The following is a 22359-nucleotide window of genomic DNA, read 5'->3' on the forward strand; positions in this document are numbered from 1 at the left end:
TATACTATATACTAAAGATAAAGCTAGGCTCAAGTCTTGGTCTTGCTGAAGTAAATGGAAAAAAATACTAACTTCAATGGGAGCAAGACTAGGCACTTTGCAGGTATCTGGGAAGAGAGTACAGCACAAGAATATTCACATCCTTTCTAAATATCTGGATTTGCAACAAAACTATCATGAAGTTGTAACTAGATTGCTTAAAAATACCCACAGAATTAACAATAAATACATCATGAGGGCTATTATCAAACTTTTGTCCAACATAGCATTGAGTCAGGGGTGATCCACTATTAAGCAAAGGATTGTGCTCTTGATTTAAGGATGTGTAGTATGTGAGGTAGGAAATTGCAGCCTTCAGTAATATGCAGATGCTTGAATTTGCTTTTGGGCCCAGACAGATATACTCCAAGATTATTTCAACAACTACATGTAATTTTGTAATGAGCACACAAAACAGTATACTTACCTTATGGCAGGAGCCATAAGAATTAAAGAAGAATGAAGAATTAAACAGGAAGACTTATATTTAATAAAGTCTATATTTTTCCCTTGAAGGTGGATAATGCAGGGTTGATAAAAGCTAGGTAAAAATAACAGATTTTTTTCTTTTTAAGTTACCCAATAAGGTTTCTAGTAATAGTTGGATATTAAAATGAATTACCTTTTGAGACAAGGCATCAAAAATGCCCCAGAACAACTTTCTGGATAAATGAAGTTCTTCTTCTGATGCAGCACCAAAGTTACCCCATCCACCTGGTAAACAATAATACTTCCAGCATCTTTCATAATGATTTGTCAGCAACTAAAATAGAACATATTTTGAAAGCAAATAATTGCTTATGTTCTTCAGTTAAGGCACTCAACCACTACACAGACACTGCCAGAGCAATTTAATTTCTAACTTTTATCAAGAGTTACATGTTCTGAATCCTCATGCTGTGTATTTATCTAATTTTTAATCCCCGGTGGATATTGCCACAAAACAAGCAGTTTTTACGCTACTGGCATATGCAAAAAACATGTGACAGAGAAGAATTTTTCTCCTACACCATCAGAACCTCATCAGCTCCAGGAAAGTCAAGAATTCACTTCAGTCAATGAGTCCCTATTCCAAATACTGCTATTATATGGGTAAGACAGTAGAATCGTGATTTAACCCAGCTTCCGATTATTATTAGCATGTCTGGAAGCCATTCAATAGAAATTCCCACTGCAGTTCATCTTCTCTTCTGTGATCTATAAAACATGTCATCAGCCTATCTTATCTCCCTCTAATATAAATGGCAGAGGAGCTTTATTCCCTCCCTCTCCATTGATTACATACATATACCAGTATGTTTTCTCATAAGTGGTTACAAAATTTCAGATTATCATGGACTCATATGGTGCGAGGACCTGCTAGTAAGTACCTGCCAAATGAAAACTTCATAAATTTTCCACCTAATATATCTACTATGCCCCCAAAGTCAAGAAGAGATGGAAAAAAAATAATTAAAAATCTCTCACTGAAGGCAATGCCAAATGAGAATGAATTTCTAACAATAGCAAAATATGAAAATCTAGTCCTACTCTTAATTCGGGGCAGATGTAAGAAGCTTTTCCTAAGGCACAGGATGCTATTTCTTAAAAATTAGACTTTATTTTAACAATCCCTCAGAGAAAAAAACATCTTTTCAACATCATCTTGCAAAGCACGTTAGCAAAATATTACAAGTCACAGCTCGTCGACAACTGCTACGATCCTCTTTTCTCTAGTCAGAACACATACCAAGATGTAAAAACACAGATATTCATAACATAAATAGAAATAAGGACAATAATTAAAAAATAATAATGAAGTGTGGAAGCAAGGATTTCAATAACCAAAAATATAAACTCACTGCTTCGTAATTCCCAGTTATGTGTTTCACAGATAAAAAAAGAAAAAAAAAAGGATAACACATTTTCATATCTTCAGACTTAAGGAACTATATCTATGCTGTCAGATGATTAAAGAAAAAATAGAGACAAGAAATCACACACGTATATAATGTAAAAAGACGGATGTTTTATTACTTATGTAGAATCACTGAGATCTTATAAATATGGCCTTCATGAGTCTAAGAGCTATTTGAAAGCTTTCTTTCAAAACAAATTCTATTACACAATGGCTTTGGGACAAAATGTGACTGCTAATATCTAATTTATTTTTTAATCCAGCCAGGAATAAAGGCAGGTTTACTCTTAGAGTTGTCCCTGATGACACACTGAAAATGTCTTAGAGGCAATAAAAACAAGGCAGCCCTGTTCTAGAAAATTCACACAAAATTATACAGGAGAAGCACCATAAATTTAAACTTACACGCTGCCTTAATGACATTGATTTGTAGACACCAGGACAGATATTCATAACAGATAGCATGCTATTCTTTCTTAGCTATCTTGAATTCCTCCTTTCCTTCCATCCCTTCTCAAGTCTCCAAAATTACATCTTCGGAACTATGATTGAATTTGCAGTTTTCTCTTTGGAATTAAAACTACTATCATCTGTTTGCTAGCACAAGCATATAGGCACAGTACTTTCAAATCAGAAACATATTAGCAGATGTATGCAATATTCCATTATTTAATCACTGAAAAACAGTTTATTGTCAGTGAGATCTTAGCAAAGTTCTGAAAATATCTTAGGTAAAGACTTAACTTTCCTCAGAAGCACCCATTACTCGTTCAGGTATCAGTGAACATAATTGTTTGCCTTGGCTAATGCTATGGTTCTCCTTACATCTATGTTCCTCTCCTGAAGCCTAGCTTCCCTATGAAGGAACCTAGCTATTATTTCCTTCCTGTTTGGTTCAGCAATACAGAAAAGTCATTACGGTAAAGACTTTCTATGTCAAAAACCCTGCTGTCCTAGATGAACAGATCTCTCTCTCTCTCTCAAAAAAAAAGAAAAAATAAAGAGCTATACCCAAGCAGAGAGAGCCAAGTGCCTTGCAATATTGTTACTTAGTTGTTCCAACACATTAGATGTCAGAATACATAAGACACCCATCATGTGCAGCATACTAAATTATCAACTGCTATTCTCACATATAAGTATTAAAGAATGGCTGCTCTAGCACCTTGAGTTTGATTGAACACTTCTAGGGATACACAACTGAATTCTGGCCTTAGGAAAGGTAAGACCATGCAGCAGGTCCTGGTTGAGACTAGTGATTCCAGATCCTCATCTAAGGTCAGAGACCATGATCTGGCTAGTATAAATCCGCATAATTCTGATCAGTATTCTGACAAAAAAAATGGACATAAAACGTAATTAATCCTGATCTGTGACTTTTAAAGAAGAGAGACTAATTAAATAAGAAAAGAAGAAATGTCCTGTCCAGAGCTATGCGGGGAAAGCATTAGAAAGGGCTGCTGAAAATTAAGGTGGGAAATGATACATTTCCTGCCAACTGAAATCCGAGGAATCTTTAAGGAGTGTATCATTTCAGTAAGGAAACAACACATCTTTCCTGTGGATTAGGAATCAGAATCAAATGATATGGAGAAATCTTTAGGAGAAGAGAACAAAACTGAAGCTTAATAACAAATACGTACGGCTCATTTGCAAGCACAAACCATAGAAAAAGACTCCATTTTCTGAGGACAGGGAAAATCAACATAAAGTTAGGATATATGGAGATTATTAATTGCTGTCTTTTGCATTGAATTCATCTTTCTTCTATTTCCAAGGATTTCTGATTCCTCTATTCTGTTTCCATGTAAGTTTTTTTTAAAATAGTGAGAAATACAGAAGTAAGGATTTGACATGGGCCTAATATTTCTATACGAATGGGTGTAAATTATACTGGTTTCCTGCCAGCGTAGTAACTTACCTCTATGAACAATGGCCTATTTTGCAGATTGGGAGTTAAGCTAACACAGAACACAGAGAATATTCCCTGCACAGTTTTTGTTGCACCTTCTTAGAAGGAATGTTACTAAGAATAAAATACATGTTTACCTTGAGAGGCATCTTTGCATGTTCATTTAATAGAGGGACATCAAATACTAATCTTCTCAGCAAATGCTGCATCATGGAAGGCCTCAACTGCCTGAAAGCAGATAGATAATTTCAAAAGAGTATACAACATGGTTTCATGTAAATAATTAATAAATACATTAAAGTAACCTGACATTTCTACACCATTAAAATTTTTCAAATACATAAAGCAATAGGGATTTGCTTGTGGTACTACTGAAAGCACGCCCAAAGGAGAGTACACAAGTGCACCTCAAAAAGACCCTTCTGAATATGCAAATTACATATTTTAAAGAAGCACAGGGAAAATATCTGATCTATAGACAGAGATGAAGTAAATCAGGAAAGAAAAAACTGTATTCTGTTATTGTACATATGATTATCATGCCCATAAAAAAAAACACTATAATGTAAATTTCTTGCCATACATCTTGATGGTGCTTAAGAATATCGTATATAGTAATAAGGACATATGAGTGTTAATTCTTTGGATGTACTAAACAAGAACATACAGCAGCAGGCACCAACTGAAAAGACAGAAGAAACAGGTATAATACGTATGTTAGAATGGCAAGGATATTATACCGTCCCAGACGAACAGCAAATATTGGCACTGGTTCATTTTATTAGTTCTTATCAAGTTCTTGTATATAAAATGATCAATAGCATATTTTATAAAGAACTGCTGCACAGTACTTTTTTTCCCCCGCTAAACTACAAAATTACAATCTACTATATAAATGTGCCTGTCATTTCCAAACAAATTGCCACATTACAAAAAAAAATCATTTACACTGAAATGTTCAGAACAGCTCTGGTCACTTAAAAGCCTAACTTCCTCTAGAACTTAAATTCCTAACTGCCTAACTGACTTCTGAAAATTGAGCCTCTAGGCTTATAAAAAATTTGGATAATAATCAACTGTATTTGAGACTGCAGAGGGCAAGATGAAATTCATCCTGTAAGTGTCAAAGATGAGGTACAATAATATCAGCCATTGGCTAGAATTTCAAATTTAACGCTTAGCAGAATTAAATGTTTATATAAAACTATGTTCTAATGATCCTCAACAATGCTGCCAATCTGTGTGGATAAAAAAATAATAAAAAAAATCAAATGGCACTTCAGTAGCTGTAGATACTGAATTACACAGCTCTAGAGCTTTCTCTTCTTGCAGTTTATCCTCTTAGTTAATTACCAAGTTTCACATTTTAAAAAGTCAGTAATAGCCAAATAACTGAGGAATGCATAGAAGTGATTAATAACGTTGTAAACTAAATACAGTCAGCTCACATTTCTGTGCTGCCAAGAGCCTTTCCTTACCCACAGATAGAGAGTAAACACTCTTCGATGGAATCTCGCTGAGCTTTGGTAAGAGAGCAGCCTTTTGACAGTCTGTACACGGTATGTAATAAGGAATCAATGAGGGAAGCATGGTGCTCTGTGCCAGCAAAAAGAGGAGCACATCTGGTCAACAAAGGCAAGACGGCAGTGCAAAGGTATCGATTCAGAGCCAAAGCCATATCTGTAGCACTTAAAGCAGCCTATGGAATAAATGACACACAAATTAGATTTGTCTGGTAAATGCTGTCACAAATTAAAAGAACTTTTTTATTTTTTGTTTTCCTTCTGTAGCAGTTACAAAGAGGGAAATTTCCATAACACACAAATGGGAGCTTGATATCTATTGCAAGATGGGTGCCAGCTTTCTTTTCTGATTTTAAAATCTTTCCCCAGGTAACTTTTTTTTTTGAATGAATGAATGAAAGCATGAAGAATACCATAAAACTGCACATGAAAGATAAAGATTCAAAAATAAAAATAATTTTCAAAAATATATTAAAAAATGTTGTAGTTGCTTAACAGAGCACTCAAAAATCATAAAATACTAAAGTCAAGTTTGCACTGGCAAAATCCAGTTGTTTTGCCATGGTATGATAAAGCCTCAATTTCATCCACAAATGCTCGCCTGCTCTACCTTAAATAACATAATATTTTCTAGAAAAATATTTAAATAGAAGGTCAAACGAGGAAATCAAAGTCCACTTCTTAGCCCTCATACACAGTCTCTAAATTTGATCTTTCTGTATCAAGTTAGCTAAGAAAAAATTAGATGCAAAGAAGACTGACAGAAAAAAAAGAAGGAAATTTTAAGACGGAATTAAAAAAACTGAAGAATTTCCACAAATCTCCGCAGAGGAGGACTTTAATGCTAAATCTCTGGACGAGGCTCTCAGTTAGATGCTTTCTGGCAACTGGTCTGATTTTGATTCTACATCACAAGCTCAGAAGTTCTCCTGAAGACATAGAATCTCTTCTGGATATGGTATCAGTGTGAGTTCCTTACAAAGACAGCATCATTCTAGAGAACGCCTCTTCACTGCTCTTCAAAAATTTTCAAAGTTCAGCAGCACCAGGCAGCTCATCCAGCATTGAGAAACACAGAAGGATGAAAAAAAAATATATTCTTCTAGCAGGCAAAAGAATGCTGCAGTGTTCAATTAGATAACGGAAGTGGAATAGCAACAGACTTAAACCCTTACTGTATCTAACGAAGCAGCAGCACGAAGGTCTGGCAGAAAGCCAACTTCAAGAAGATGTAGAAGAAAATCCTGGTCCTCAATTCCATAGACCCTGTCAAGGAACAAAACCATGGCTGCCTTGTGATCTGGGCAAAACCCCGCAGACATGTCAGGTTCCACCACAGTACCATCTAAAAGGAAGAAATAAGACTTCAGTGACAAGGCTCATCCTACACCAGCAGACTAGGCAGTCATGCTACTTCTGGACAGAGTTTCTGAGCCTCTGTTAATATCTGCCCATCTTCTCCACAGCTTTGTTACACACAGGCAACAAATCTGTAGTTAACTGAACTGAAAAGGAACTGAAAACAAATGCATAAGGTAAATTCTACCCAGACAGACCCCGAAGTCCACGTATGCTTTTTTTGTTCATATATTGTGTACCATGGGATTCGTACTAGTTGATGCTCTAATATGATAAGAAATATCCAAACATTAATTCGTCTACAGAACTACCTCATTCTTAGAAGAAGCAAACAAAAGGTAATAAATAGAACAAATCTATATCAAATACCCCAGGAATGCAGCACTGGTGAGCATGTAAAGTATGATAATGAATTAAAACTGTGGCAAATAGTCCTCCATAATTGAAAACTTCTGAAATATCTGAAAGCAATTCACAGAAATATTTTTAAGTTTTGATACTTCAATTTTGGAAACCAAATAATCCATTCTATATTTACAAACTGCTCTCTATATAAACTGCTATTTAGATATCATTTTTCTATAACTTGACTACTTGAATATATAGAGATAATGATATAATTGATTGATTTATCACTTCTGCTGTAACTGAATTGGGCATTCTTGTGCTATTAAGTCCCTATATAAATGATGTTGCATTTATAATACTCTCTCTCAAAACATCTAAAAAAGCAGACATGTCTTCTTTCCCTTTTATGTTGATGCTTACTTCAGCTCCCACTTTTGCAATGGATTCTATGTAGGCAGAAAACGAATGTTTTCTTTAGTGTGCATCTGCGTATGTATGCTTCACAGAATCACAGAACTAGTCCAACCCCCCTGCTTAAGCAGGGTCACCTAGAGAGGCTGCCCAGGACCCTGTCCAGATGGCTTTTCAATTTCAGCCTTTCTTCATAGAAGAGATGCTCTAGTCCCTTAATCATTTGAGTGGCCCTTTGCTGGACTCACTCCAGTGGTTCCATCTCTCTCTTACACTAGGGAGCCCAGAAATGGACACAGCACTGCAACTGGGGCCTCACCAGGGCTTCACCTATAACTTCACTATAGTTGCTGAACAACAACTCTGGTATCTTAGTAAGATCTGCTAGAAACAATTAATAGGTTTAGGACAGCAAAAGCTAAGGATTACATTATCAAAAAAAGAGACTGGAAATTTTCTTTAACAATTCAGAAAAATAGGAAGTATGCATTCACAGAATTCTTTTTAAAGCTGTAACAGATTTTCATGATATCGTTGAAATGAATGAGATTTATATCAGCGATTCAAATGCACAGAAATATTGTATATAGCATATGTTTATGAAATTTTGGAACACATATGACTTTTCTTCCAATTCACATTATAAATAGTTTAATTCCTAAAACATTTTGAAATATTGAGAAAAATATGAGCATCAATATACAGTCAATTTATAAATAGTAAGAGTGGGATGAGAGAAAAAAGAAAGCATAACAATCATCTTACCTTTAGCTATGGTCGGCATGTGGAAAGGAATACTAATTACGCCCACCAAATCTTCCAATGGAATCAAAGACCGTAGAATTGATCTGATTCTAATGGCTTCCCCTTTACCTGCATGGATTAGCTAATAGAAAGATAAAAAATTAATAAGGTCTTATTTTTACCTTTTATTTCTGTTCATGTTCTAGAAATTTTCCAAACCATAGATGCACAAGATTGACTATTATATATTTATAATTAATAATATAAATTTCACACAATCTGTATTCATTTGATGTGTTCTGCATGTAAAATCTAGAAATTTAGGATCTAGTACTGTTAAAGAAAGTTGGTGAACAAAGCATCAAAATATAGCTGGGGGAAAGGGGAAGAGTGGCCTTTCAGACATAAAATGGTAGTTTTGCTGTCCCGGCTGAAAAATAACACTTTCAGGTATCCCAGTTCTTGTTCTGCTTTTTGTCTTTGCTTATTAACAATGGAGGAATAGAGAGCAAAAACAAGACTTTTATTATATAAACAAACATACAGTTAGCTTGTAATATGATATCGCTCCCTCCTCAAGTTACCCATTTCTGCACAAACCTGATACTGATCTACGTGAACTGGGGCAGATTTCAGAGTAAAATAAGAAACCATGGATAATTCAGGAGAATTTTTGAAGAAAAAGGAATGTATTTTGAATCTTAACCTGAACAAATATTTTCAAATAGCCCCCACTGTTAGGATATCTGTGTTAAGAGCTGGGTTTTTTATAGCATGAATGTCTAATACTGTGTACATCTAATCCCTAAAACAGTGACACCTTGTCTTTGATCAGGATTTGTGATTGGAATAAAGATTATGAGATACTGAAATGTATTTTGGGGGACAATGCTTATTCCCATGTTTTAAAAGAATGCCCTGTCATATTAGCCCCTTTTATATGCAAGTCAAATAGTCTGTTTAAATATGCATATGAAGACAGTAGAACCACAGTTTAAAAATCACTGTACACTGTCACAGTAAACAGAGAAATCTGAATAGCTTGATGGTCACAACAGTCAAACAATACTCATGAAAGAATGTTGTTGAAGACCAACTTGCCCCAAGGAACAGCATTACGAAAAGGAAGGGAATACTTCCTTTTGAAAGAACAACTTCTGAACAGCTTGCAGAAGTTCCTTGCAAATTAGCAGATGAACACAGGTACATTGAGATACTATGTAGTCCTACTACTGCTTTAATACTTGATAACATGTATTACTGTGAAAAAGCCAAAGAGCAAAACACCAAACCATCAGTAAAACTATTCCTTCACTTTTCAATGCATGAAGACAGGAAACTTACATGCATTTCAGGGGCACAACGTCCTAAGAGATCAATCAAAGCTGCATAAAAGGTCATGATGGCATTTCCCATGTGAATAGTGTCATCTTCCTGCTCTTCCATTTCACTGGAATTCATTATAGTTGTTAAAACAAACAAAAGATGAAAGAAAACACACAAAAAAGTTTTTACATCAGCAATAAACATACAAAACTTGCTCACAGCTGCAATGGTTTATACATAGTGGCTTCTTGATAACCAGTGAATTTACAGTGGACTAACACAGAATGGAATTTGTCTGTGAGAGATTGCAGTGACATCTGCATTGTTACCATTTATCTGTCTCATTTTGTAATAGAGGATTGATACAATATTTAGAGAAAGTTGCTTAAAATTAGCAGTGCAGAAGAAGCACTATTTGGCAGAAGACAAATTTCTACCTTCCTTAGAATCCAAGGAGGAATTCAGTTAATAATTCACATGTTAAAACCAACAGGTCATTTCATTTCCAGGATTTTAAAACAAATAAACAAAAACTATGGCAATGTAAGCAATTCCACTGCACCTACAGGGTTTTACTAGATCCATTACTTGGAGAAGGTCCATCTCTTGTTGGATCTTCCGATATTTGTATTGCTTCCTCCATGGCAGCAAGTAACCCATTGCCTCCTTCTCCTCTTAGAGCTGGACCAAAACATTCAGGTCGACGGATAAGCAGCCTGACTACAACGTTCGCATTCTCCTCCACGCTCTCGCCTGTTACACAGAACAAATATCATGATTCAAGGTTACATCGAAAAGATTTCTAAATACAATCTGGTAAAAGCACTGAAACATGCTGTATGCATCAGCAGACTTAACCAAAACATGGGTCTTTGGCTCTCTGTCTAGCATGAATTTTACCTTAAAAAGATTTAGGAGTCTTTGTTCCAGTTACAAAAGAGGTGTCACCATTTTAAAGACCAAAGAGGCTATGTGGTCTGTGAAACGGACATCTAAGTTACTGTATGTTTTGCATGATTCTACTCTTTCCGCTATCTGTCCTTTAAATTTATGGTAATCCATGAAGCTGGCTTGTATCTCTACATTAAATGAAAAACTTCAAGCAAATATTCATTCAAATGTTAGAGGAAATTATAAAATTGGTAGGTTCCTACACTACCATTGCAAAAAACAGCAAAACGAAGAAAATCCAAATATCGCTCTCCTTCAACTGGATTCCATCCAATGTCTGGGTAGCCTTTAGAAACCAGCAAAGGACAACTCTGCAACCCACATCCAGCCAAGTAGCGAACCACCTAAAAACAAGGTAAAATGAAAAAGACATTTAATGTGAAAACAAGGAGAAGTGCAGATCGAAGGAAAGTATCCTCATATATTGCCTCTGATTTGGCTTCCACATTCCAGATATTATTTTGGGAAAATCAGAAGAGCAGCACTTTCCAACCTTTGCTTACTTCTGCCACCATGAATCGCAAGACCTCCTCTCTCTTGATTCACTACATCTCACATCTCTTCCAACCCTGAGTGAAAGAGACAAACTAATCAATTTTGTGGCACTCTCCTTCTACACTCCATCTTTATTTGAAAACATATCTTCATATATGGCAGAGGTCTACTCTTTTATTTTAGCTTTTCCTTTCACTTGTTTTCTTTCTTTCTCTTTTAATATACAGCACTCACATTACCTGTAATTCAGAGCTATCATTTCAGTAAGAGTTTCTGTTGGTTCTCTCCTTGCTGTGTTTTAAGAGTTGTAATTATAGCCTTTAACTAGTTCAGACAGGTTCTTTCTGCTAAAAATTTATAGGAATCATTGGTCTGAAAATGTCCTTTTAAATACACATGGTTCACCTTTCTACTCCAAGGAAGGCTCATCTACACTTGCATCAGTCCTCACGGATGTTTTCCTAGGGAGGCTTTTGTAGTATCTCCACAATTAGAAGTTTTTAGGAACAGACTGGACAATGAATTCCACTGTCTCACCTTCTATGAGCAAGTGTTTTTTAATGTCTAACTTGAAATTGTCTTTCAGTCATTTAAGCTGCTTGTCCATTCCTTCTTGCAGCAGCATTTTATATATTCAAAACAGTTATACGTTCTCTAGAGTTTTTTTATTCCTTAATCTAATCAACCCCAATTCACTGAATCTTGACTTCTTACTTCCTAGACCTTGAACAATTCTCACTGCTCTTCTTTTGACTTCCTCCAGTTGGTCTATACTATCCTTGAAGGGTGCAACTCAGCATTCAACTTAACTGCTGCCCAAACAATTTTTGCTCTTCTTCATTCAGACAGTGTATTTTTATATCAGTATAGTCCATTTGCACCTGTCCTTGCTGAGTTGCTTCCTATTTCTCTTCACGCTCCATTTTTTTCATCCTCCAGTTCATCAAAATCATTCTGAAATCCAATCCTATTTTTCAATGCATCTGCAGCCAATCCAGTGATGGCTACAATGGCTTTTACCATTTTACCATTGGTAGGGATCTGAGTACAAAATTTTGAATCATAGAGTAATTTAGGTCAGAAGGGACCTCCAGAGATCATCTTGTTAAACCCCCTGCTCAGAGCAGGTCTGATCAGTTCAGGGTCACAGCCAGTTCAGTCCTGAACACCTCCAAGGATGGAGACTCCTCAACCTCTCTGGGCAACCTGTTCCAGTGTTCAACCATCCTCATCATAAAGCTTTTCCTTTCCTTCCCCCTGTCCCCCTCCCAATATCTAATGGAAATTTCCTATGTTCCAAATTATGCCTGTTGCCACTTGTCCAATGGCTGTACACCTCCAGTGAAGAGCCTGGCTCCATCTTCTCCGTATTCTCCAATCAGACAGTTGTAGACAGCAGTAAGGTCTTCCCTGAGCCTTCTCTTCTTAAGGCTGGACAGGCCCAGTTCTCTCAACTACTTCTCATGTCATATTCTCCCAACTCTTGTCCATCTCGGTGGCCCTCCATTGGACTTGCTCCAGTACGTTAATAATACCTTTCCTGTGCTGAGGTGTCTTCCCTTGCCCACAGCACCAGTCATAGAAGGCAATACATTTGTTTGCTCCATAATCTTGCCAGGAACTGAGGTGAGGCTGACCAGTCTTTGGTTCCTTGGATCTCCCTTCTTTTTCTTGCCTCCCCTAATTGCCACAACCTTTCAAAGATGATAGACAGCAGCCTTCCAATCACATTGGCCTGCTCCTTAACCCTCCTGAATGCATGCCATCTGATCCCATGGACTTCTGTATATCTAAATGGGTTACGTGCTCCTAACCCAGTCTTCCTCTATGGTAGTACTTCTGCACTTACACAAATTCTGCTAGCAGGCTTACAGACCTGGGAGGCCTGAGGACAAGCTTTACCAGTGAGACAAAAACAGCACTGAGTACTTCAGCGTTTTCCCTGTCATAAGTCACTAGTTCCCTTGGTCCACTATGCAACGGGCTCACATTCTCCTCAGTCTTTCTTTTGCTATTGAGGTGCTTATAGAAAACTTTCTTGTTGTTCTTCACCTCCCTTGCTAGTTTCAGCTCCAAGCAAGCTTGGCTTTCTTGATTCCATTCCTACCAGCACAGGTGATACCTCCGTAATCCTCCCAAACTCATACAAAACACAGTAATACTAAGTAAATGAGAGTAGTTGTTATACATTGGAAAAAAGGAAAAAAAAGGACATTACCTTTTAAAAGAACCTTATAATTTTTTCCTATACTTCTCTTTTTATGCTCAGCCTAAATTGCCACATGCCCATCTCTGCAATTTTGGGGATAGCCAACAAAATTGCCACTGAGGAGTGCACATGAGCACAAATGCACAAGAATTCTGAAGCACATTTAAGTTTGAGAAGAAAATATAGATAGATATTTCTATGAATATTTGTTACATATTGTAACAAGCTGGTATAAGGTTTCTAGGAACCCCCATTGCATTATGCACGCATATGCACCATGCATGTCACTATCAAGTGGGAATAACAAAGAAAGATTTTATCAATAGTTACACAGTTCTGTTGGAGACTGCACTATTCCCAAAGTAAGAGCTGCCTTTGAACCAATTCTTGTTGGTTTCATCAGCATATATAATACCCGCAAACTCAATTTAGTTATCTATGCTATCAGCAGAAAGAGCAATCAGATCCTGATAGCTTTCCTGTGAAAGCTACCTAAAATTGCCACATAACTCTCATCACCTTTGGTCTCGATTACTCCATTCCACCTTTTTGGGGCTTTAACAACTGGAATTCTTCTCCTCTTCAGAGGGGAAAAAGATCTTTGATAAAGTAGCTACCAACCTTTTCAAGATCTGGTTCCCTTAAAGCTAGTGCAAGTTCATTGTTATCCATCACAGATGCTGCTGCAACATCTAAAGGAGTTGATCCTCGCATAGAAGGAGAGGCTGTCAAAATAATATTTAGTTTCAGTAGTAAATCTATAACAAACAGCAATTTCACAGTAAACATAATAATAAAATCATTAATAAAATACAATATTTTGTCATTAGGTAGTTATGTAATTCATAATAAGTGTTCATAATCAGGACTGGCTGCCTACATTTATCTATGAACCTCCCTATCACAATCAGGATCTTATTCTGTTCCATAAATGATGCAACCGAGCACTGACACTTCCCTAATATCCAAGCATTGCCTGGCTTTTCTGCCAAAAAGCATATCCTTAATTAACTCAGCTTACTCAATGCTGTTGTTAAGGGTTTCTTTACAGTTAGCAATACAGTAAAGGATTATGATTTGCACTAGGCAATAGATAAAGTTCAAGATAAATATGGTACAAATGAATGGATGCAGGAAAGCACACTTTTTCAGTATAGAAATTAGCAGAAAGGTTTATAATTTTGTTTTTGTTTAGAATCTCAAAGGCCACACAAAAATCAGTTATGATATATGTTATCACTTACCAAGCCCAACACTGCTGTTTTCCAATAAATAGCTAAGATGATCAAACATAGCTTTTTGATTCTGCCTGCTAATGCGGCAAAAATAACATAAAAAACGACAGCAGTTTGCCACCATCTTTGGAAAAGTGATTTCCTAAAAGGAAAATAAAAACAGAATAAAGCTAAAGCTCCAAAATAGGCATAAAACCTGCAAAGGACCATGCACCAGCCAGTTAACATACTAGTATTTCTGTATTGTATTCATTCTACCCCCAAGAAGTTATCTGTCTAGGCAGACATCCTTGAAATCAACAGGGCTTTCTCAGAAAGTAAATAACCCCTTAAGCCCCACACAACAACTTGCAAGCTTGAAAACAAAGAGCTGGATTAATCCATAAATTCTAGCTTCAAACATGAAAGAATGGTAATATTCAGATTAACAGAGTGATACTGCATCCATTTTTAATCAGTTGCTAAACGATCCTATAAATTTATGTAAGACTCAGTAAGCACATGAAGTGCTATTTGTAGTTTTTCTTTTAAGCATCTAAGATAGCAATACTAATTTTATCTTCCTCTAGAACAGAAAAAATAGATTCTTCTGGAAACTTAATCAACTATTGTGCTAATGGAAATTAATAAGAGTTTGTGGTCTCAGTACCTCCAGCGGCTGCTCAGTGCCCTCTGGGTAAAGCTTTGAACAGATATATTCTAAATTTTCTGCCTTCTAACAAAGTGCTTTACCTTGGATTCTCCTCCACCAAGCACATTTACCATCACTTCCATGACTGTCTCGTGCATGCCTAGAGCTCTCATGAGATTTGGATGTTGGTAAAATACTTTATTATTCATGATGTCTCTACAAGAGAACAAAAGAAGAAATCAGATTCAAATGTTATGAATAATAATTTATTTGTTATAAGCTATTTGCAAAGCTGATATACTGTGTAATTCTTCACTACCTCAGGTAAATTATTTCCTTTTGTGCGTTTCAGGTTGAGTCTCTATCAATCTCCCACTACAGATGCTCTGTATTTTATGTACATAGAGAAAGGATCTGACCTTTCTTGTCCCATATTATAGATATTGCCCTTGCCCAAACCACTACATGACTGGAGTTTGATGCTCTTCTATTTTCGTTAGATATTCCATTATTCGATATTCCATTACAGATCTAAAAAGATCTAAAACTATTTCCTGATAAAAGCATGATCAAAACTGATATGTTGCTTAAACTTTAAATTCAACTAATCTATATTTTTTTTGGGGGGGGAACACTTCTTTTCAGAATATTTTCAGTCTTGAGACATTTGATATCTGCCATCAAGATCAAGAAAAGACGATTGTACTTGGAAGACAATGTATATCCAGTTCCCCTCTAAGCATCAAAACACCAGAAATATTAGCTACATAAATGTTAATGTTATTTCATGAGTTACTGTTCAAAAGGGCATTCTTCTCTCTTCTACATATTCAGAACAATTTAAATATTTGAAATCAATCCTGAAGATTACAGTCTCAATATTTTATGCAGAGGTGATGATGTCCAACAAAGATGTATATATCAAAAGTAATTATATTTCTAAGAACTGTAATAAGTCTTGAACTCACATTCAACCCAGAAATAAATGTGAAAGCAATTAGGTCTTGGGAGAAAAGGACTAGAAAGTCACTATAGGAAATACTGTCGACAGCTGTTCAGGTTTCAATGTAGATCTCATGACAGTCTTTTTCCTGAGCTCAAACTTCTGGGATTAGATAGGGAAAATTTCAGTCTTATTAAAGAAGAGAAGCAAAGAGATGGATCCATCATTCTAAAAGCTATAAATCCAGAACTGTCAGTCATAGAGCAGAATGTATGTACCTCTGATGTAGGTGGCACTATTAGAGTCTTTTGCCCCCAATAAATCAGAAAGACTAATTGATCTTTTTCCTCAAAGCCTCCAACAAGACTTCATATCAGAGGTGATATACGATGGGCCTTGCCTCCAAGGGCTATTCCTACCACCACTCCTTTCTGCATTAACACTGCAGGCTGTGGAAAAAGACTTGTTAACAAAAAGGAACATAAATCAAATCTTTAAAGACAATCTAGACTTGGACTAGATGAGCTCGATAGTGTCATTCCTCCAAGTGATCCTAAATTCTTACTCGTCTATAGCAAATTTATTTTACAGAAATAAAAAGGAAAGTAAAGAGGGCACCTTGGGCTGGCTAGCAGTATTACAGTATTTTGGAAAATATATCAATTTTCAGTGCTTTCTGCAACTGCTGACTGCATTATGAAATACAGCATGAGAAAAATTCAAACAGTATTTCTAGGAAAATAAGGTTTTTAAGCAGGAATGAGTGATGCTTTCATTTCTCTACTGGAAAAAAGAAATGCTTTACACTCACAGCAAAAAAAATGGCATCTCTAAACAGGTGCTGGTGCCTGGGTCAGACTACAGGAGGTACAAATGGCACATCTAGGGCTTGGTGATTAGACGGTTACAGCTGTGATAGAAGCTATCAAGAGGACGACAGCAGCATGCAGAGGAGAACACTAGCTAAACAGAACGTACCTCTTTTCACCTTGAATCAGACTTTCACATATCACCACTTTGTTAAAATTAGATCAATCTGTTTCACAGACTAACTTCCAACATACAGCAAAAATTATGAGAAAAAATACACATAAAGGCAAGCAGAATACGAAACGAAAACCACTCTGACGATTTCATCGGACACAATAGTGCCTGAATCTAGTAATCATTTACTCATTTTCAAACTAAGTTGGGTTAAGTGAAACATAACTCAAATTTGACATACAAAAGTGGATATGGAAATCCCAGTATTTTGTGCATGGTCACATGAGACTGATGTTCCCCTTTGCAAAGCCATCAGTAGGCTATGCCAAAGCCTTAATGTGAATACACTGAACATTACAGCAATCAGGGAACATTGATGGGATCTGCTGGAAAGCAATGAAGTAGGTACTGCTCACCATGGAAGTGCAAAACTATTTATATAAATCACTTACATATTTGAGGTTTTCAGCAAGCTCAGAAAGAAAAATAACAAAACACACAAAAATTTTTCTTCTCCTTTCATTCCTGGCATTCTTTAGCAATACTATCTATCTTTTGTTGTCAGCTGTTGTTATGATTGCTGTTGTTGACTGAGGATTTCTAATACATCATAGCTGATGTTTAATTTCTCTGGTCATTTAAGATAAAAAAAATTCCTTTGAAAAAAGCCAGAAGAAACTAAACTATTTCCTAATAGAGCTGATCATGCCTTCTTCATATCGTTCTCTCCAGTTGCATCCTCTATTAGGCTACATTTTAATATTTTATTCAAGGCAACAAAATGATGAAAAATGTGCAGGCATAGGTACACAAAACTCCATTTGCTGACAGCTGGAGGGGGTTGTATGTGTCCACAGCCACCAATCACTGCATTCATTTAAAATGGACAGTATTCTTGGTAGTATTCTTTACAATCATAGCACTTAAAATATGATAACAAAACATTGCATATGTGTTTTGAAATCTCCTTATGAGAAGTTTCAGAGATGCCATTTGCTACTCTCCAAAAATTATGCATATAATAATGCTAAAAAAATCTTACAACTGAAGATACTAAATAACTGATATGAAACTTCTGTATTTGCCCATACATACCCATTCACATTCAAACTTTATGCATAACTTAAGTGATAACTATACAGCAAATAACAATAAATATCTGTAAATTAAGATATGCTACACTCTAGTCATTTACCCTAATCCACGAATCATAAGTTTTTCTTCCTCCTTCCCCATTCTGACACTGAGCAAGGAACGGATTTGGCCGAGGGATGCTAGAAGATTGATTGTGTCTTCCACTGACACACTATTTATGGTGTAGGTCTTTGGTAGGGCTCGAACCAAGCCACCAATACCATCATATTGGCGATGTAGCAATACAAACATGGCCCTCACTAACTCCGGGTCTTCTATTACTGACTCCTGGGCCCAGCGTACCATTGTGTCTGAAATCAACTGCTGAAGAGTAGCTGTGAAGAAAATACATAAATCACAAGATTACCATTAGTTTCTCGTATCTCTATCACTAGACCCTCAGAACCCATTACACAACATGCATTGGAAGGAATTTAATCTTTAAGAAGCACTTTTTCTTGGTATTTCTTTAGTAGACTATCAAATAAAAATAAAAGCAGAGGGGAAAAATAAATATCTCAAAAATGCAAGCCTATATCCAATATTAAAATACATAAAATCTAAATCTGATAACATAAAAAAGAGTGAAGACAATACAAGATGTTCACTAAGTGACCAGATTTATTCCTATATTCCTATATACTGTTTTCAAGAATTTTCTAAGAATTCAGGTCTGAGAATTTTTCTTATGTACTATTCATCATTAAATCAAATCAATTGAAAATCATAATTTAGATAGATGGTTGAATTTCTAATGAATCAAGAAGCCCATATTTGGTATTCTCACCAGTAATAATTATCAATTGTAAAACTTTGAGAAAATTATAAAATATTAAAACAGACAAAATGTTTACTATCAGATGAGATTTGAATTCATGAACTAATAGTCAAGATAAAGTGAATACTGTTCTTTTTCCCATCTCAAGAGAACTTCCATTCAGTTTTGCAAGACTTTGTCACACCAAACTGGGATCCTCTGCACACATCCTGATAGTCAAGGCTGACAGTTCACATAAGAAGAGTTAAAAATGAAACAAAAAAAAATGCATAAATTTTCCATTAGCACTTACCTAACTAATCAAATTCTCTCCCTGTCATGTGGATAACAGAGAAAGTTTGAGAAGGGAAGTTTGATAATCCCTGTTGAAGTTCAATAAATTGACTGACAAATATTGAGGGGTTGAAGAAGGTGATTGATGCAGAGCACACATCAAAAATATTTTCAGATTAGAAATCTGTATGTTGAGAAATTTTGGTATAAATCAGAGGCAACTTCAGTCAAAATTTAAAATACAAAGAAGTAAGACTGCCCACACAGAGATAATGCCCAAGAGGTGTCAACAGTTTAAGGAAAAATTATGTTCAACAAAGAAGGAAGAGATGCTAAGATGAAGCAGATAAATGTGGGGGGGTGAGTGGGGGGGGGGAAGAGGGGGAACAGTAATAGTACTGTGTTTCAGTGCTATTGTCCAAACACTGCATTATAGGTCTTTCCATTGTCACATAGCATAGCATGTTTTAGAATAATATAATTTTTAAAAAGAACTAAAAGACAAAATGTGTTTTGGCTGATATTTCAGAAAATACCAGGATTGAAATAAATAACAACACAAAGGGACACAATGCTATGTTTCTTTTGTTCTTTGTAAAGAATTACATGAGCAGGCTCTCAGCTGGCCTCTTTTCATAAATGCAACTATATGTCAGTTTGTGGATTTGGCTATATTTTGTTCTGCAATACAGAACCCAAGCAGTCTAGCTACCATAATACAGACCTGTGGGGATCATCCACCCAGAAGCAAGGTTTGTGTGGAATTAGTTCAATACAATATTGTCTAATTAAGTGAAAGAGAGAAAATTAGGATTTGGACAGCTCTAAACTTATTTAAAAAAAAAAAAAAAAGAAAAGAAAAAGAAAAGAAAAGAAAAGGAAGTCCTAGGACATACCACCACATTCTGCATAGACCAATTATCACTGAAAAAAATCTACAATCAGTTGATCCCAAGTGCAGAATTTGGATGCCACTAACAACAACTCTTATCATGTGAAAAGGCAGAAGTTGTCAGAAAAATGACAAAGCAACAATCACAAAGAGTAAATTTTGTATTTTATATTTAGTGGGGAGGTTTCCCCTAATTATAGCAGTACAAATTAACATCTAGTGGTACAGTCTTCTTTCCTTTGGTATCCTTCATACAAGTACTCAGTTGGAGATTCTGCAGCTAGTTTAATGAATGAGTTCCCCAAATTAGGACCCTGATATAATTAAGTCTGCACTAATTGTACAAAGAGTAAGATACATTCTGGGAAGGCCAGCATAAGAAATTTTCTGTTGCATGCTATTAGGAAACAAAATTGTCCATCCTAAGCACGCCAGTTACGCTTGCTTAAAGTCAGAGCTAAAAGCTTTAAGGTGCATAGATGTTTCGGTAAAAATTTGTCTTGCTTTTTTAGATAATACATGACAACTTCTTTGTCTGCTTTTCTTTTCCCCCATCTGGAATTAGGATAGACTAAATTATGATTTAATTTTTGCTTACAGGATGTCTTGGCATCATCAGCGATTGGCTTCTCAGCTTGCTTCTTCTTCAGATATGTGACTTTTTCCATAAGATATAGGAGGCGACCCCTAATTGTTAAATCATTGTTTCCATCCAAGGTTCCATCTTCATCTAGCTCAATTCCTGAAATCAAAATTATATACTACATAGTAAAAAAAAAAATAATAATAACCAGTTACAGCCATTCTTTTATGTACAAACGTGATCACACTGAAAAACGCTGTTCTGCTCTGTTAGAACTGCAAAGAAGCTTGATGTGTGATATGCTTGATGTGTGATAATGAGCAGTTTGGGACAAGTGCAGATGAGGCAGATGTGTAAGGTAGGAAATAAGCAAATAAGGATCATGTAATCAAATATTCATTCTCTTATTAATTTATTTTATAAATTCTTATTAACTGATTGTACAAATTGCGTAGTTATACACAAAATACAAAATATACGTATTTCTATGCCCAAATCCCTGATTTAAATCTTCATTAATGTGATCCTTCAGTGAGTTTTAATTTCCCCATCACCAAAATAGAGAGAAGATTGGTTTCTTAGTCTGCATCTCTATTAATAAACATAATGGGCCCATGATTATTCCTTATCTGGGAAGCAAATGGCACAGTATGGCTGGCAATCTTGCAGCTACACAATCTTACAGTACCACAAATAGCATGGTTCCATTCAAACTGCCAATAGGAATGGTCCTTGGCCCATGCTAATGTCTGACCTATGTAAAAGAGGGTGGTTAGCTTGAACTAAAATTATGCCAGGACTGTGCTAACCATTTAACAGTATGAATGTTTCCAAGTCAATGCTCAGGCCTACGTGCTGGACTTGAATACCTCAGTAGTACAGGTGTAGTCTCTAGTGACACTGTATATTCCAAATAATACTAGCAAAGAAAACAAGAATTTAAGGTGGAACATATCCAAGACGTGAAAGTACTGAAAGATATAAATGTAATTTGTAGTGACCAGTAAGCAGGAAGTAGGTACCTGCATAATACAGGGGCTATTCTACATGATATATTTTAGAGTAAACTATATGCACATAAAAAATGCATAGATTAGACAGAATCAGAATCGCTGAGGTTGGAAGGAACCTCTGGAGATCACCTAGTCTAACCCACCCCCTGAAAGCAGCGTTACTTAGAGAAGTTGCTCAGGACTATGCTGAGTCAGGTTTTGAATACCTCCAAAACCTCTCTGGGCAACCTGTTTCAGGGTTCAGTCACCCTCACAGTGAGAAAATGTTTTCTCATGTTCAGGTGGAATTTCTGGTGTTTCCGTGAACCACCATTCCGTTGAACCACCAAACATGGTTTCATCAGTGCTGAGTAGAAGAGAAGGGTCACCTGCCTCCCTCTGATGATGATGATGATCTTTCTACTGAAGTCTAGGATATAGTTGCCCCCACCTTTGCCACAAGGGGACATTTTCTGGTTCATGTTCACCTTGAACTCCCAGGTCCCTTTCTGTAAATCAGTTTTGTACTGGTACATGAGGCTGTTCCTCCCCAGACACAGGCCTTTGCATTTGCCTTTGTTGAATTTCACGACATTCCTGTCAGCCCTTTTCCTCTCATGTTTACAACTTTATTTTTTAACCAATATATTACAACTGAAACAAAACCTTGATCTATATCCAACACTCATACTAAAATAAA

The 22359-nt window shown here is 36.1% G+C and overlaps 1 protein-coding gene across 5 annotated transcripts in view; it reads right to left on the reverse strand.

Annotated features, from left to right (window-relative positions):
* RYR2 (ryanodine receptor 2) overlaps window positions 1–22359 on the reverse strand; it is a 444114-nt gene that overhangs the window by 128148 nt on the left and 293607 nt on the right. For all 5 annotated transcript variants that reach the window (XM_062572155.1, XM_062572154.1, XM_062572153.1 and 2 more), the window contains 13 exons: window positions 20683–20826; window positions 18203–18476; window positions 15182–15296; window positions 14459–14591; window positions 13836–13939; window positions 10719–10854; window positions 10126–10312; window positions 9578–9683; window positions 8255–8375; window positions 6547–6716; window positions 5327–5547; window positions 3986–4076; window positions 662–802 (listed from right to left, as the gene is read on the reverse strand). In XM_062572155.1, the coding sequence (XP_062428139.1) occupies window positions 662–802; window positions 3986–4076; window positions 5327–5547; window positions 6547–6716; window positions 8255–8375; window positions 9578–9683; window positions 10126–10312; window positions 10719–10854; window positions 13836–13939; window positions 14459–14591; window positions 15182–15296; window positions 18203–18476; window positions 20683–20826 (1943 nt within the window). The remainder of the gene's footprint in view (window positions 1–661; window positions 803–3985; window positions 4077–5326; window positions 5548–6546; window positions 6717–8254; window positions 8376–9577; window positions 9684–10125; window positions 10313–10718; window positions 10855–13835; window positions 13940–14458; window positions 14592–15181; window positions 15297–18202; window positions 18477–20682; window positions 20827–22359) is intronic.

This window comes from Rhea pennata, chromosome 3 (genome assembly GCF_028389875.1).
Source record: "Rhea pennata isolate bPtePen1 chromosome 3, bPtePen1.pri, whole genome shotgun sequence".
NCBI classification, from domain to species: Eukaryota; Metazoa; Chordata; class Aves; order Rheiformes; family Rheidae; genus Rhea; species Rhea pennata.